This window comes from Giraffa tippelskirchi, chromosome 1 (assembly GCF_054371585.1).
Source record: "Giraffa tippelskirchi isolate mGirTip1 chromosome 1, T2T-mGirTip1v1.2.pri, whole genome shotgun sequence".
Taxonomy (NCBI): domain Eukaryota; kingdom Metazoa; phylum Chordata; class Mammalia; order Artiodactyla; family Giraffidae; genus Giraffa; species Giraffa tippelskirchi.
The window spans coordinates 43042360-43059774 of record NC_137275.1 but is presented as its reverse complement, the minus strand read 5'-3'; the positions used below and the strand labels follow the sequence as shown (position 1 = coordinate 43059774).

General features: G+C 39.5%; 1 protein-coding gene across 13 annotated transcripts in view; it reads left to right on the top strand.

The window, feature by feature from the left end:
* The window catches only part of KIT (KIT proto-oncogene, receptor tyrosine kinase), a 148759-nt gene that overhangs the window by 44587 nt on the left and 86757 nt on the right, over nucleotides 1-17415 (top strand). For 9 of the 13 annotated variants that reach the window (XR_014082087.1, XM_081589938.1, XM_081589916.1 and 6 more), the window contains exons 5-7: nucleotides 486-657; nucleotides 5432-5621; nucleotides 7998-8113. Coding sequence is in view for 11 of the 13 variants with exons in the window: in XM_081589938.1 (XP_081446064.1) it covers nucleotides 486-657; nucleotides 5432-5621; nucleotides 7998-8113 (478 nt within the window). In the remaining 2 variants the exon portion in view is untranslated. The remainder of the gene's footprint in view (nucleotides 1-485; nucleotides 658-5431; nucleotides 5622-7997; nucleotides 8114-17415) is intronic. The other 4 variants (XR_014082094.1, XM_081589947.1, XM_081589927.1 and 1 more) reach the window with 1 other exon arrangement.

The window sequence follows — 17415 nt, the reverse complement described above, 5'->3', positions numbered from 1 at the left end:
AATAAAATAGAACATGATTGTTAGTAGTGATGTGTTTTCTTTCAATCACTGGAATATAGAATAGAAAATACATAAATATGTATATAAAACGGGAAATATTGATAGGATACAGGTATGCTGACTTGTAAAATATCAGTATCCTGTAGTATTTCTTATATACTAGCTTTTAAAATTTGGCACTGTTTAAAAAAAATGTTTATCACTGCAGAGAATTTGGAATTAGGTATGCTGTGGTTATTAAGAAATGAATTTTCATGTTTTTTCCAATCATTAATAATGACTATCTTTCAATATAATCCTGTAATATGAAGTGTTCCAATGACAGACTTGTCATGATGTTTTATTATTCTTACTTAAGTAGTGTATAATGAATGCTAATATGGAGAAGTTAATTGCTGCTATTTTTAATTTATCTAGGAAAGATCCTGAATATAAATTGTATGGTAATCTTTGATTTCTTTCTTCCCCTCCCCTTCTGAGAGCAGCAGACTAAAGCACAGACGAAGAAGAATAGCTGGCATCAGGGTGACTTCAGTTATCTCCGTCAGGAAAGGTTGACTATCAGCTCAGCAAGAGTTAATGATTCCGGTGTGTTCATGTGTTACGCCAATAATACTTTTGGATCAGCAAATGTCACAACAACCTTAGAAGTAGTAGGTAAATATCTCTGGGGATGGATAAATTACTTGGCATAGTGAATGAAGAAATTACCTGATAGTTTCCTTTTGACATTAATGGAATGTTGAACAGATTCTTAGCGATTTTAGTATCACTGAATAAATGAATGAATACATGAAAAAAAAAAGATCTTCCAACCAGAGCACAAAAGCAAATTCTACCCATTTAATAGAAGCAAGTGAAAAGCTGTAACTGTGAAGGTGTTTAAACATGTCATTCTCTGCTTAACCCCCCTACCCCAACAAATGTAGGTTGAGCTTTTCCCAAAATTTTACTCCTTGCTGAATGACCTGAGTTTGGAAATGGATGGAGACTTTTTTCTTTGGAGAAAGACGTATGCTTAGACCTTAATGTATTTCTCTGGATCTTTTGGTGAGGTTCTTCAGCCCTTTGGTTTATTGTTTTACAGTTCCTGGGCTCTAGTCACTTGGCAGCAGAAAGGGCTGAACTGACTTTTCCTTCTCATTATGCTCCTCACCTTACCCTGTCCTCTGACCCTACAGGCTACAGCATAAACCTTCAAGAAGGCAGCCCACTGGGCATGGCTCCTTGTTTCTACAGAGCATAAACAAACATGTTAACCTGTGTCCTAACCTAGATCATAACTGGTATACACAACTGGGTTAGTTTTCCCTGATCTAGCATTCTTACTAAATACTTATTTCCCAAGCATCTACTTAATGAGAGCAGACTGTGGTCAAGTACGTGATGTTTTTGAGTTACTGGAAAGTATAGTAATTTTAAAATTATTTCTTTTACACTTTTTGGGCTCTCAGTATTGTTTGCATTTAATCTATTTTCTTGTTTTGTTTTGTTTTTTTTTTGGATGCCACCGTATTCTCATTGCTTGATTTTGATTAAGTACTTGCAGGGTGGTGAAATTCTTCATCATAATTTCATCAATAATAAAATTATATGATATTTGTTTTCATTTCTCTCTTTCCCTCCATATTTCTTCAATAATTTATGTAGCAGTGTTAGAGGTTTGCGATTTATCCCACAATTATCTCATATGAGTTTGGTGTTTATGCCCATGTTGTAATGGAAAGTGTCTCACCAAAATGAACGTGAAAAAGATGCTTTATTTGCAATTACAAAGCTAGCCCCGAGAAAGGGTACTATTCTGTCCCTAAACATGATTGTGAACCATTTATTAATTTGAATAAAAGGCTATGCTTTTAAAATATTAAACTCCATAAGTGCTAATTTGCTAAGTTGATTAGGGAGCATGCTGATATATCAGCTTCAGCTCCAGAAAGCAATTAGTAAGGATGTTTTGAGCATATTGTTGTATGTAATCAGATTTTTAAAATCCATTCATCAATTTCCAAGAATATAACTGTATAACTGGAACCACTTGGGGTCGTGTAATCTGAATCTGTACTGTTTCGGGAGAGAGTTGGGATGGGACGAGCAGGAGGAGACAGAGAAAAGTGATCTTTAGGGGCTGGGAGTAGAATTTGGACACAGAGTGGGGAGGTGTACAGCACAAGACTTTAGGATGACCCCTACCTAGTTTTGAGTTGGGGCTCTACCACTTAACTTTCAAATGCACCCCACTTTAACTCTGCCTCTATTTTCTCTTACGAGACCCACAACCTCTAACTTCCAAGGCTGTAGAAGGGAGAAAGGCAACAGATTTTATAGATATGCCTGGTGTAGTGTTTGCACTTGATTAACTGTTAATGTCGCGTCAGTTTTTTAAATCATCCTTTGTAACAAGCCAGGTAGGATTTTTTTATTCTAATAATTCTTACACTTCATAGAATTTGAAACTCTGTTCTATTACAGGACATAAAACCATGTTGACCAAACTAGACTATAAAAAACTCCAGAGAAACTAGTATTTTATTCATGATGATTGTGACAGAAATCAGTGCAAATAATATTGCCTGTAATATTTCTATATTTTGCATTGTGTTTTATCTTTGAATTTATGACCTTGAGTACCTGAAAATTTAATGTAGCTTTCAGATAAAACATTTATTTCCTCAAAACTAATTTAAATTAGCTTAAAGAATGACAGAGGGGCACCATTTATGATTCAGGTATTAGAACAAGCTGGCGGTTTCCAACTTGATTTCATTTGAATGTTTTTTAAAATTTCACCTGAAAAATGTTTTTCCATTGATACAAAGGACAGTTGGACTCCATTTTTTTTTTTTTTTAATTCTGAATCTGTAGGAAACTAAACAGTAAATTGGAGAAGGCAGTGGCACCCCACTCTAGTACTCTTGCCTGGAAACTCCCATGGACGGAGGAGCCTGGTAGGCTGCAATCCATGGGGTTGCAAAGAGTCGGACACGACTGAGCGACTTCACTTTCACTTTTCACTTTCATGCATTGGAGAAGGAAATGGCAACCCACTCCAGTGTTCTTGCCTGGAGAATCCCAGGGACGGGGGAGCCTGGTGGGCTGCTGACTATGCGGTCGCACAGAGTCGGACACGACTGAAGCGACTTAGCAGCAGCAGCAAACAGTAAATATTCTAATGGCAACCTCATATGGGGTATCAACTGTGTGTTAGATGCTCTTCGGAGGGTATCTACTCAGTAGGTGGTGGTGGTTTAGTCCCTAAGTCGTGTCCAACTTCTGCGACCTCATGGACTGTAGCCCACCAAGTTCTTCTGTCCATGGGGTTGTCCAAGCAAGAATACTGGAGTGGGTTGCCATTTCCTTCTCCAGGGGATCTTCCCGACCCAGGGATTAAACCTGTGTCTACCGCATTGCAGGTGGATTCTTTACCAACGGAGATACTAGGGAAGCCTGGGGTGTAAATATATTTAACTAAATAGTACCAGAGATAGTGAATGACAGTCTTAAATGTTTAAATTCCGTCTTCAATTTTGAAAAAGAAATGAAACAATAAGATTAAAACTCCTTCATAATTCCACTAACTAGCTATAACCATTTTTAGGGTTTGGTATGTGGTTTATATTTGTATATGCAACAGGATTTTAATTATACATATAATCTTAGGTTCTCTCTCTTTCTCACTTAAAGTATGTGGAGACTCTAGGGTGTGCTACGGTTAGAAGCCAACCTTGGCCTCTCACTGTGTATATTCACGTTTAGGCTCTGCCTTTGGGTAGCCAGCTATATGACTTTCCAGGACTTGGTTTCTTTTCTCATCTATAAATTAGGGGTTACAAGGTTCTCTTTCAGTATTGCTGTAAGATTAAATATTTGTCATAATTATTAAATAAAATATGCTAAAGAACTTAAGGCAGTTCTTGACACATAGTAAACATTCCATAAAAGGAGGTTATAAATTTAATATTGGCAATTATTTTATTATGGTCTTTTTCAAGCTCTTCATTGTATTATTATATATCCATTTCTAAGGGATGCTTTATTTACTTAACCAGTTCTCCCTTTTCTCATTTTTAGGATTATTATGACTAAGGTAAAGAGCACTTCTTTTTTGCATGTAGCTATCTACCTCACTAAGAAGAGTTCTCTGGATTAAATTGAAAAATAGATAATTTTTTAAATGCTTTCTAAAGGAGTTGTGCCAAATTAGAATGTGTAATTCAGCATGCTATTTTAATTACACTTGCAAAATTATTAAGTTTATTTCAAATTAGCTTTGCTAGTTTTACATAGAATGGATATACATTATTTTTAACAGCTCTATTAAAGTTTTGCTATTTTTAATATGTGAAAAGGGATCCTCTATTTAAATTACTAATTTATTTTTCCTTCTATATTTTCATGACTTCTTTGTCCTATTACCTTAATTAATTTTTCTACATATAGACATTTGAAAACGTTTATGTATTCAGATTTGTCTTTTGTAAGTTTCATTTCTTTGATTGCTTCTAAAAAGCCTAGAAAACTGATCCCTCCCACCCCCAGCTTAGTCAAAGTTTAATAGAAGTCAATTTTGTTGTTTAGTTAAAAATATGGCTTAATTGTTAAAATGCTGTTCTGAATCATCTGTGATGTGTATGATATAGGAAGATCTAAATTTAGTTTTCTTTAAATACTAAATTACATTCTTCCAATATTTTTATTGAACATTGGGGCTATCTTCCCCTCCTTGATTTATGACATCTTCTTATCACATATACAATTATATTAGGTCTAGGAATGGGCTACTTAGTACAAATTATTTTTAGCATAATATGCATCAGGACTAGTAGTTCTAAAAGACTTACCCCATGGTGATAGATCTTTAACAGAGCTGCTTAACAGATAAAAGTAAGAGAATAAACATTTCCAATGTGTGTCCTTTCTCATTTATGACCATGATTCTCCAAGAGCAAAACAAAATGTAAAATGACTAGTTAAAATTCTTACTTGGCATGGTAAGTGTGTGCTTAGGTCACTTCAGTCTTGTCCAACTCTTTGTGATCCCATGGACTGTACCCCGCCAGGCTCCTCTGTCCATGGGATTCTCCAGGCAAGAATACTGGAGTGGGTTGCCATTTCTTTCTCCAGGGGATCTTTCCAACTCAGGGATCGAACCCAGGTCCCCTGCATTGCTGGCAGATTCTTTACCATCTGAGCCACCAGGGAAGCCCAAGAATACTGGAGTGGGTAGCCTATCCCTTCCTTAGGGGATCTTTCCAATCCAGGAATCAAACCAGGGTCTCCTGCATTGCAGGTGGATTCTTTACCAGCTTACTTGGCACTACCAGTTAATACTGGAAATCAGTCAATTACCTTTATAATCCAAAAATGAAGCTGTGTTATTTGTTAAGATTTTTGCAGATAACAGTTTCTTTCTGTTTCATTCTGCTGTGGTTAGATAAAGGATTCATTAATATCTTCCCTATGATGAACACAACAGTATTTGTAAATGATGGAGAGAATGTGGATCTGGTTGTTGAGTACGAGGCATATCCCAAACCTGAACACCGACAGTGGATATATATGAACAGAACCTCTACTGATAAGTGGGACGATTATCCCAAGTCTGAGAATGAAAGTAACATCAGGTAAGAAAAGGGCCTTCTACTGGCGATTACGCAGTTACATCTTTCCCCTTCACTTGTTGCTGTTTAGTCACTTAACTCACGTTTGACCTTTTTTCGACCCCGTGGGCTTGTAGCCCCACCAGGTTCCTCTGGCCATGGGATTTCTCAGGCAAGAATAATGGAGTGGGTTGCCATTCCCTTCTCCAGGGGATCTTCCTGACCCAGGGATTGAAATCCCATCTCCTGCAGTGTAGGTGGATTCTTAACAGCTGCTGATGCTGCTAAGTTGCTTCAGTCGTGTCCGACTCTGTGTGACCCCATAGACGGCAGCCCACCAGGCTCCGCCGTCCCTGGGATTCTCCAGGCAAGAATACTGGAGTGGGTTGCCATTTCCTTCTCCAGTGCATGAAAGGGAAAAGTGAAAGTGAAGTCACTCAGCCATGTCCGACTCTTAGCGACCCAATGGACTACCAGGCTCCTCCGTCCATGGGATTTTCCAGACAAGAGTACTACCTCATCCTATTTCTATAACCATCAATGTATGAGAAAACAGCTGCTACAGAAGGAAGTTTGGGGCTGCTCCCTTAGTCTTCATCATTTCATTTTGCTATGTGTTTAGAGCATACAGAAAAGTCCATGCCTCAGTTGTCTCATTTGTAAATTAGAGGATAGTCCTGTCCTAGAGTTCTGAGGATAGTTCAGAGCAGTGACTAGCATGTACTAGGGCCACATTAAATAATTCTTTCCAAAGAAAGAGGCATGTTAGTGCCTTTAGTTACATTTTTAAAGCTAGAAGGAAACTAAGAATCATTAAGCATCTTTGGGCCAGGCAGTGAACCCAAGTTGCTTTTACATCAGACTTCTCATTCGATTCTCAAATGTTTTATGTGCTTGTTTCTGGCGATAAGCTGTTCTCATTCCCTTATGTACATTAACTCAATAATTTTAGTCCTCACAAATGCTATGAGGAGGCACGCTTACTTCCCTCCTTTCTATAGAAGAGGAATTTGAGACTTCGATGAGTTAAATAATCTCATCAAGAGCCAATGGCTTATAAGAGGTTGGTGCCTAGTTACAATTGGTGTTTTTTTTCCCCCTAGTTGGTAGGTCTTGGCTGTTGTAAGAATGTAGGTGAGAGAGGATACTGTCCTGGACCAAGGTCTAAGGGTTGAAGGGAGGAGGATGGACTGGGAGGTGTCCAGGCGTCCTCCTTAAAGGACTTAGTGACTGAAGGGGCAGGGAAGAGGGAGGAGTCTGGCTGGGGCAGCCAGATTGGATGATAAGAGGCGATGCCATTCCAGGGGGAGGGAGAGGGGCAAATCCAGTGAACTGAGTTTGGGGTTTGTTGAATTTGAACTTGCCTGTGAGATCTCGAGTAGAGATACTCAGGTAGGATGTTTCATAGGTCAGCTTCCCTGGATGCAGCTCCTGAGAGTGGGATTCACAGGCAAGGGCTTCATTAAGAAGAAAGAGACCTGGCAGAGAGTTGGGGAAGTAGGGTAGGGAGGGGAAAGGAGGGAAAAAGGATGCGGGCGAGCTGCAGTCCCATCCCAGGGGCACTTTGGTCTGGGGGCCATGAACATAGGCCTGGAGAGGAAAGAGGCATAGGACAGGGAGGTCTGGACTAGAGGTCAGGATTTGAAAGTTGTGAGTAGACAGTAAGTAGTTCAGAGGAGCGTGAATGCCCAGGGAGCATATGCAGCATGACAGGTGACTGAACAAGCCACCCCACATGCAGAGTTGATTGTGGCCTGTGGGAGTCTAGGGCCACCCAGAGTGCTCCGTTCACACTGGAGCCCATGTCAGTAACTCCCTGATGGTTGTGCTGAACACAGCCACCTGTGATAACCTTGGTGTAAAACAGAAGCCTCGGTAGCACGTGCTCCCGGGGACACTTGGAAGAAGCAGCAGGGGTGGGAGGAGAACCAGGAGATGATGGTGTTGTCAGAATGAAGGTGAGGGCCATGGTATTGACCTTGCTGCGTGGCCCTGAAGTGTCTGCTTTGAGACACCTTGATGGAGATGCCTGCCGGTCTGGGGTTTTGCCAGGCAGGTGCTACTAAAGTAGGGCAGGTGAGTTCAGGACACTGGTGAGAGGGAGACTGAACAGAGGACCAGGGCGGGGAAGGATGCTGGCCATAAGGACAGCACAGGATGAGGGTGAGGTTGCCTTATGGCAAGAAACCTTTCCCCACTCTGTTCTTATATACCAGGCATTTGTCTCAATGAAACATGTGTGTGTGTGTTTGCATTTGTTAACGTGGATTTTGTTAACTGAATTACATGGGATGTATTTTTCCAAAACGGGCATGGATTTCCAGATGGAAACTGTGAAAAAGCCACACACTTTGAGGTAGGTGATCCACAGGTGACTGATGGATTGTTCTTTTTTTGTAGATACGTAAGTGAACTTCATCTAACCAGATTAAAGGGGACTGAAGGAGGCATTTACACATTTCACGTGTCCAATTCTGATGTCAATTCTTCCGTGACCTTTAGTGTTTACGTGAACAGTGAGTAGAACAAATGGTTCCTTATCTTTTTATTTTTTATTCTTTTAAGTTGTGGCTGGTGTTTGCAACAGCTGCCGCCCCGAGTTCATTGTGTACTGGGTCAATAATGTTTCATGATAATTTTGACCTTAACAAAGACCTCGTGGTTTGGTGGTTGGAAAGATGTGTACAAAAACCGATTCCTTGTCCTACAATTCGCTGACCACATGACCTTGTAGCTGGCGCTCAGATGCTGGGTGCTGCCCTTTGAAGTCAACAGAGGAGACATAGAAGTGAAAAATAACAACAGTTTGAGGGAGAATGTATTATTATTGATTGCTGAGATGGGGAGCCGGAGGTTGAATAGGAGCTGGATTATGGTATTAGGTGGGAAAGAAGTGCTATCAAGCCCCGACAAACGATTTCTTTGTTACAGGACCTTTTCTTTCAGAGTTAGGGTATTATATGGTGTGAAGTGAATGCAGTATTGATCAGCTCAGAGTGTCCCTGCTGTGTGCCATGCGGGGGCTCGGGGAGAAGGGAGCAGGTGGTTGAAGGTGGGAGGATGGCCATGGACACCTGAACACCGGAGTCCGGTGTGGTCCACGTCCCACAACTTCTCTGTACAAAGGTTGAGCCGCAGGGGCTGTCCTCACCGGCTGGGGCTTTTCTTAAGTGTACCACCTGCTCCTGGCTCTACTGTGGGGTCACCTGCATTTTCCAGGAAGAGGAGCAGGTGCTTGCCACACCATGCCAGCAGAGGACCAAAGGTTGGAGGCCTCCAAAGACATGGGATCCCAAGGGACTGTTCACAAAATGACCATCAGAATTAGCTATCCGGGGTGTATGCGGGTTGGTGAGATGACAACCTGGAACGTTCCCTGGAAAACAGCTTAGTAATGGCTGAGCCCTTCATATGTGTTAGGCTGCAGGAGGAGAACCAGTTTCCCATCTTCCAGGGGCTTCCTACTTGCTGTGCGGAGTGATTCTCCATTGTTACCTCCCTGATGGTGCCGCTCACCAGCATAGTGGGGTGGGGAGCATCATCTTACAAATGAAGACAGGAAATAGCTAGCGAGTGATACTCAAGACAGGTTTTTGGTTGCTAATCTGGAGTCTTTTGTCTATTCCAGCATTTCCAAAATTGGATTTCCTGAACAAGGTGCTAACGTGTATTTAGATAAAGAGCATCATATCTGCATACAGATTTTTCTGAGCTACAGACTTTCTCAGCATCCTTAATATGCTAATGTATATTTTGCCTGCTCAGAAGGAGGCGTGGGATTGAGCATATATCTCAAATTTGTATGACCACAAAACTGCTTTTCCAAGGGAAACATGTTAATTAACATCTCAGTTCTTCAGAACAGTTTTGATTACATGATATTCTTATTGGCCTGCAATTCAGGTAGCTCTAGATTAATTCAGATGTTAATCAGAGATTAGTGTATTACACATGGGCAAAATTGCCTGCTTCTGAGAAATACTCATGTTCAAGTAATTGAAGAGATGATTGCAGGTGAATCAATATCCTTGCAAACATCATATGCATTACTGTCTATACAAAACTTTATTTTAGGCTTTCTAGTGCAGTGCTTGTCAAACTATGGTCAAGGACCTTGTGTATTTGTAGTTTCCAATTTGTTCTGAATCAGTGTTCCTTAACAAAATACAGAAAGAACCGGTCACTAGAATTGAGAGATGGAAAAGAACAAAGATATATAAAATCCCAGAATGGGTCTTTTTTTTTTATTACTAGACTCAACAGATATAATTAAGTGAAATTGCTCCTTCTCAATGCTTAGTCTTGGCTTCTGTGCTTACATACTGTGCACCAGAACTAATAGGTTGTGGCCATGGTCTACTTGACAGGCCTCACTTTGAGAAGCTTAGTTTTGGGGAATTTTCTAAAATTGTGTCATTTGTATCCATCTCCCTTTCCCTGGCTTCAAGGTCAAGGGCTCATGAAGATCTCTTTCCCCTTTTTGCTACTTCCATTTGCCAGTATGTGGCCTGCCAGTCAGTCATGAGTCATTGACCTTAGAAAGACATCTCTGAAGTCACCCTTACTTTTCTCTGGGTGACAAAATTGCTACGTTTTTACTTACCAGCCTAATTTGCCAGCCGACAGGATCCGTATTAATCACCTCTGCTGGTGAACTCACGCCTATATGAGACTAGAGAGGAAATGGCCTGAACCTTCCCAAATGATCCTTTCTTGGATTCCCTATAATTCTGGGGCCTGGCGCCTGGGGCACAAATACTTTCCAGTGTGTGCTGAGCTCCTGCTTCAAGGCACTGGGCACAAGGATGACAGTGTGCAGTGTCTCCTCTTGTTGACTAAGCTCTTCAGGGGTCTAGTCATCGAAGTCACTTTATTACAGACACTAAGCTGACTTAAGGCATTTACTTCAGTTACCTAACACATTGGGAGTTCTTGATCCCCAGATGCCTTGACAGAGGTAGCATTTTTGTGTGAATACTTTATCTGTTTCTTAGGAACTGTGTCCCAGTTGCCCTTCACAGATATAATTAGTTAATTGCTTTGCTGACTTTTTATTTTTTGGATTGAAAAAAAAATCTAGTTGATACTATCATGGGGCAAGATTTGTTTATGTTAAATTCGAAATCAAAAGCTAAAAATAATTTTAAAATTTAAACTTGGACCAGTTGTGTCCATTTTGACATATTATTTTAGCGAGCCATGCATATGTAGATCTGCTGCATGGTTTATTCTGTAAATAAGCTGAGCCCCAAGGCTGAAAGGAACTGTGTTCTGCAGAAGCTAGAATGAATAAAAATCAGAATAATCAATGCATGCTGTTAATGTAGAAATTCAGGCTACTTTTAGTGACAGGGATGCATAATTGCTTAATAGATTCAGCAATGAGAAATGCTTAAGGAAATCTTTGATTTTGAGTAGTTAAATATTTGGTAGTTGAAGACTTCATTTGCTTTGAAAATTTGAGAATATTGTACGTGTGTGTGTTTGTGTTTTAATCACTTATGTGGGAGGCTTTAAGAGAAAGCTATGTACATTTAAATTTTAAAATGTTTTAGTACTGTTTTTAACTTCTCTAACAAGCCATGATTTGCATGGGTCTGTTGACTCAGTGACCTTAAAGATGGTTTGTAATGGCCAAAAACGAAACAAAAAAATCAGTGATTCTTTGCTTTGAACTTGCATTGCTATAATTATTCTTGAATTGCTTATTGAAGATGTATATAGAAGTCAGATTCTTGATTCTATAAGGAAGTTTCATATCTTTGATGAAAACGGCCATTTGTTTCCATTTCAGATCAAAATTTGGTGAAAAATAGGGTTTTAGGAACTATAGAACTACCCAAAAGTGTTTTCTTAATACACATTACTCTTTCCAAAATTCCTGCAGGTGTCAGAAAAAGTGATACTACCAAGATTCTGTAAGTTAGGTAGCCTGTGATAGCCTGTGGTCTCTTTGGTGACTCATAGACTTTGAGAATGAGTTTAATGGTTGCTGGAGAGAAGGGATAGTTAGGGAGTTTGGGATGGACATGTATACTCTGTTATCCTTAAAATATATAACCAACAAGAACCTACTGTATAGCACGTGCAACTCTGCTCAATTTTATGTGGCAGCCTCGATGGGAGGAGAGTTTGGAGGAGAATGGATATATATATTGGAGAAGGGAATGGCAGTCCACTCCAGTATTCTTGCCTGGAGAATCCCATGGACAGAGGAACCTGGTGGGCTACAGTTCATAGGGTCGTGCAGAGTCAGACATGACTGAAGTGACTTAGCATGACATGGATACATGTAAATATATTGCTGAGTCCCTTCACTGTTTACCTGAAACTGTCACAATATTGTTAATTGAGTATACCCCAATAGAAAATAAAAAGGTTAAATTTTTTCAAAATGTAAAAAAATATAATTACAGAAATCTTACAAATTAGCAAAAAAAAAAAAAAGGCGGGGGGAGAGAAGCTTATGATCTCTTTGATAATAATAAATGTCATACAATAAAGGTTTTTACCAGATCTAGGACAAATAAAAGGCCAAACGTGTATTTTAACCCTGATTAATCCTGATTCTCGACTTTTCTGTCTCTCTCTTACACACACACACACACACCACATTTTCTTTATTCATTCATCCACTGAAGGAGATTTGCATTGTTTTCATGCTTTGATTATTGTGAATATTACTGCAATGAATGTGGGAGTACAGATATCCTTCTAGATAAGAAAAAGTTCTGTGTTGTTTTCCATAATGGATATACCAGTTTATGTTCCCACCTTCCCGTTATGTTAAGGAAACAGGAGTTTTATTTTCTCCACATTCTTGCCTGTGCTTCTTATCTTTTGTTTTATTAATGATAACCAGGTTGACAGATTTGAGGTGATAGCTCCTTGTAGTTTTGATTTGCCAGTAACATAGAATGACACTAGTAGCATTACATCAATAAAATGTTATCTGGGAGCATTTCCAGATCCACATTATCAATTTAAAATTTGTAACAAATGGTATTTGGAGATTTCTCTTCAATCTCAAAGATCTGTCCTTTAATGACAGACGTACTTCGGCTTCCTTGGTGGCTCAAGACAGTAAAGAATCTGCCTGCAATGTAAGAGACCCATGTTTGATCCCAGGGTCAAGAAGATCCCCTGGAGAAGGGAATGGCAACCCACTCCAGTATTCTTGCTTGGAGAATCCCATGGGCAGAGGAGCCTGGCGGGGTACAGTCTGTGGGGTCGCAAAAAGTCAGACACGTCTGAGTGACTAACACTTTCATTTTCACCAGCTGAGTAAGAGAATGGTAGTACTCAGGCAGAGGTGCAGAATGGCCAGCTGGACAAGAAAAGTCTGGAGAATGAAAGGGCTTGCCTTTCATCTTTGGGCTTACACGGAACACAAATGATGTTAAGCTCGATTGGATATCCACATGACTGCTGAACTCGGCACCAAATTCTCAGAATCACCGGTTTCCCTTCATTTATGGCAGAGTGTTAACAGAGGGGTTGAAACAGTTTAAGGAAATGCTAACTAATGTATTATTTCTAAACCACTGCATCACATAATTAACATCCTGTCTGGTGTAAGTGATTATTTATAGATCATACAGTATACCCAAATCAGTCAAAGTAATAAATCATTCAGAATGAGGCCTTTCAATGGGAATGTTCCCCTTTGACCACATCTGCAGAATCTGGGCTGCTTTTTACTTATTTATGGTCATTGTTATTATTTAGTCGTTAAGTCGTGTCTGACTCTTTTGCAACCCCATGGACTGTAGCCCAACAGGCTCCTCTGTCCATGGGATTTCTCAGGCAAGAGTACTGGAGTGGGTTGCCGTTCCATTCTCCAGGGGATCTTCCCAACCCAGGGACTGAACCCACGTCTCCTGTGTTTCCTGCATTAGCAGGCAGATTATTTTACCAATGAGCCACCTGGGAAGCCACCTTCTCCAAGGGATCTTCCCAACCCAGGGATTGAACCCACATGTCTTGCAGATTCTTAACCACTGAGCCACCAGGGAAGCCCGTTTGTGGTCATAGTTAAATCCAGTTATGGATGGCTAGACCATCCTTCCAGGGAGAAGCTCCCCAACGTGGAACACCTTGTAACACCTTGGGCAGCCCACCATTTGCCACAGGTGAGTGTAATGCTCTCAGGACAGCCTTGTAGCTAGATGGCTTTGGATAGCCTGCTTGCCAGCCATCTGAATCACCACCTGGCTTCAAGTCTCTGTGATTATATTTAGGGTAAAAGTAATACTGTCAGGTTAAGGGCACCTTTCCAGATCTTTATGAGTCAAGAGAGCAGAATCACTAGGACTTTGCCTTTTTGGAAGATGGACATGTTTTCCAACCTCTTAACCATTTTTAAAAGTGATAGGACCTTCCAAACATTTGAGTGTCCAAACCCTACTTGTGTTAGAGGCTAAAATTTTGAGACTTAATGCTAACACACTTATCAAGTTTTGCTTGAGAGGCTTTGCTTTTTAGTATTTTTCTTTTCTTTTTTCTGGTTAGGTGGATTCTATTTGACCTACTTCTGTATTAAATTGTTAGAGTTCTTCAACAAAGCTAATGCTACAAAGATAAGTGCTAAATAAATCAGAACTCCTTTCTGATTTATTTACTTGCTTTTCAGAGTTTGCTGTAAAACTACTACAGTATACCCAGAATGAGGCCTGGTTTGTGCAAACACTTATATACATTTGTTTTTAGATTAAAACAATGTTTTCATATTACAAAATTGTTATATGATGGGTATGATAACTTGAAATTATAAGTAGGCAAAAATAAGAATGAAATAAGTTTTAATTATACCTTTTAAAGTTGATTTACATTTTATGAATTACCAGTGCTAATATATCTCTTAATATATATCTTTACAGACCACTTAATAAAACCTTTTTTGGGGAGGATGACAAAAATGAAGTTCTTTTGCATCACCTTGTATTTTGGTGCTGAACAGTGAATGCATTGTGAGCAGTTTTCCATGCCGTAATATTTCTTCTACAGTGCTGTGCTTAGCTGCTCAGTCATATCCAACTCTGTGACCCCAGGGCTGTAGCCCACCAGGCTCCTTTGTCCATGAGGATTATCTAGGCAAGAATACTGGAGTGGGTTGCCATGCCCTCCTCCAGGGGATCTTCCCAACCCAGGGATCGAACCCAGGTCTCCCGCATTGCAGGCAGATTCTTTACTATCTGAGCTACCTGGGAAGCCCAAATACCACTTTGCTATCTCCTTGCATGGATATTTCATGATTTCCTTAACCAGTATCTGATACCATTTTGAGACACTGTGGTGTATGAGGTGGGACTCTGAAATGATGTGATTGAATTTTAAAAGAAATCTATTAAATGATTATTTAAAGTTTATAATTATCTTATTTAATCTCAAATGAGCAACCTTACTTTAGTGGCAGGAAGTCAATGACAATCTGTCATTGTCTTTCATGCTTCTATGCCTTGAACATACGTCTAGGAAGATACACTGTGCTGGCTTGCAGGACAGTTCCAAATTAAGGAATAATGTTACTATGGATAGCTAATCTATGTAAAAATAGTTTCTTGTCTTTCTACATTCATTTTTTTATAGGTAATTTTAGATACTTGACAGTATCTGAAGTCTGTTTTTATTTTCTTTTCCTGAACTTGAAATGAGTTTTTGTTCTTAAATTGCTTGGGAGTTATGAGTGTTGTTTTTGATGTGACACTTTAATATCTCCTCCTTATGAAAGAGATCTCTGTGGATGCAAGAATTGCTATAGACATTTAAACTGGAAGAATAAAGGAATATCATGGCAACCTACTTTTAAAGCAGAGTTTGAGTCTGTTACATTTTGGAAAAATTTAGGTGTGTTGGCATCATTTTTCTTTCATGTCTCCTAAGAAAGTTGGTGGTCTGGCTGGGTGTGTAGCTAATTTGGGAGATCTATTCAATCACTGAGCTGATTGGAGAACAGGGTAACCTATCTAGATCGTTAGGCCCTTTGTTGGTGTGATCTGGCCATTATTTCATGTTTATGGTGAGAAAGCAGGAGAAGAGGGTTAGGTTTGTAACTGCCTATCTCAGTATTCCTGAGCCTTCCCTGGTGGCTCACACAGTAAAGAATCTACTTGCAATGCAGGAGACCCGGGTTTATTCTCTAGGTCTGGAAGATCTCCTGGAGAAGGGAATGGCCACCCACTCCAGTATTCTTGCCTGGAGAATTCCATGAACCTGGTGGGCCACAGTCCATGGGGTCAGAGTCTGACCCGATTGAGACACTTTCACTTTTTCACTTTCAAACTTCAGCTAGAATTGACCCTGGCCCTGGGACATACTTTTCTAAAAATAGCCTGAGTAGTCCCTTTCATATGAGTGGAACTGCTGCTCTGTGGAAATTTCCTTTCCAATTGAGACCCATGTGTTTTTACATCAAATTAGTCCCCCTCGGTTACAGATGTATACACGGTCACCTATAACGTATAGTGGAAGTTTAAATTAATCCAAGAATAGGTATGTAACTTTTCCACGGGCATTGTGTTAACTCTTCTCTTCCACTTCTAAATTAATGTGGCAAAATGAATCCACTACTTATAGAGAGTAGAAAAATAGCACTTTATCACATGTCTGCACTCCTAGGCAGCAAGTTGGACTGCATTGTAACGTGTGTACACATCCCCCCTCCCCAACCCCTGGGTCACCGGTGATGGTGCTCCTGTAAATTGAGCACAGTGATTCTGGCTGAGGAAGGCTTTCTCCAAGTAGTTTCATCATTTTTTTTTAAAGCTCACTTCCAGGATAGGGAGATCTTTTTGATGGCTGTTTAGAATAAGGATTGACAAACTATAGCCTTCTGGCCAGATTTGACAAGTATCCTGTTTCTGAATGGCTTATAATCTAAGAATTTCTTTATTTCTTTGGAATGGGTGGGAGGTAGGAATGATTTTAAAAAACAAGATTTGTAAGATGTGAAAAAGTCAAATTTCAGTGTGCATGAATAAAATTTTAGTGGAACACAGCCTTGCACATTTGCATACGTGTCCGTGGCTACATTTGTGGCAGAATTGTGTATGTGTAAGAGAGACTCATAACCCCTAAAATGTAAAATATTTAGTTTCACCTTTCACATTAAAACTTTGCATACTTTTCATTTAGGACATCACTTTATTAGGAGAATGATTTTTTTTTTTTTAATGATAGACATTCTGCAAAACATAACTGGATGCAGAAGGCTGTAGTTGAAGTTTTATTTAGTTGGTTAAATGAATTTCTGTTAAAGTACTCACACACCAGTTTCTGGATGTCTTTAAGAATGTCTAAAACAAAATGTAATTTCTTTAATTTTTTTATTGAAATATGGTTGATATACAGTGTTGTGTTAGTTTCTGGTGTACAGCAAAGTGTTTCAGTTCTGTGTTTGTGTGTATATATATTCTTTTTCATATTCTTTTCCATAATGATTTATTGCAGGATGTTGAATATAATTCCCTATGCTATACAGTAGGATCTTGTAGTTTATTTTGTATATATTAGTATCCAAAATGTACTTTGAAAATATCTGTTCTGGAGATTTTTTTTAAGTATAATACTCCTTTTATAGGTAAAAGTTAACCCAAGTTTTTCTAATACTTTTTTAGTTGATTTAAATTCCTATATTATAATGATATTATGTCAGGAATGTGGATTTGACCCAGATCCAAATCAGGATAGTGACAAATTGCTACAAAGCATCGCTGTGTTGATGTTAAATATCATCAGACCTACAATTGTAAAAACAAATTCATATTTGTGGTTCCTTTTCATTTGGTCTTGTGTTATATGGACACTTGGGCTTCCCAGG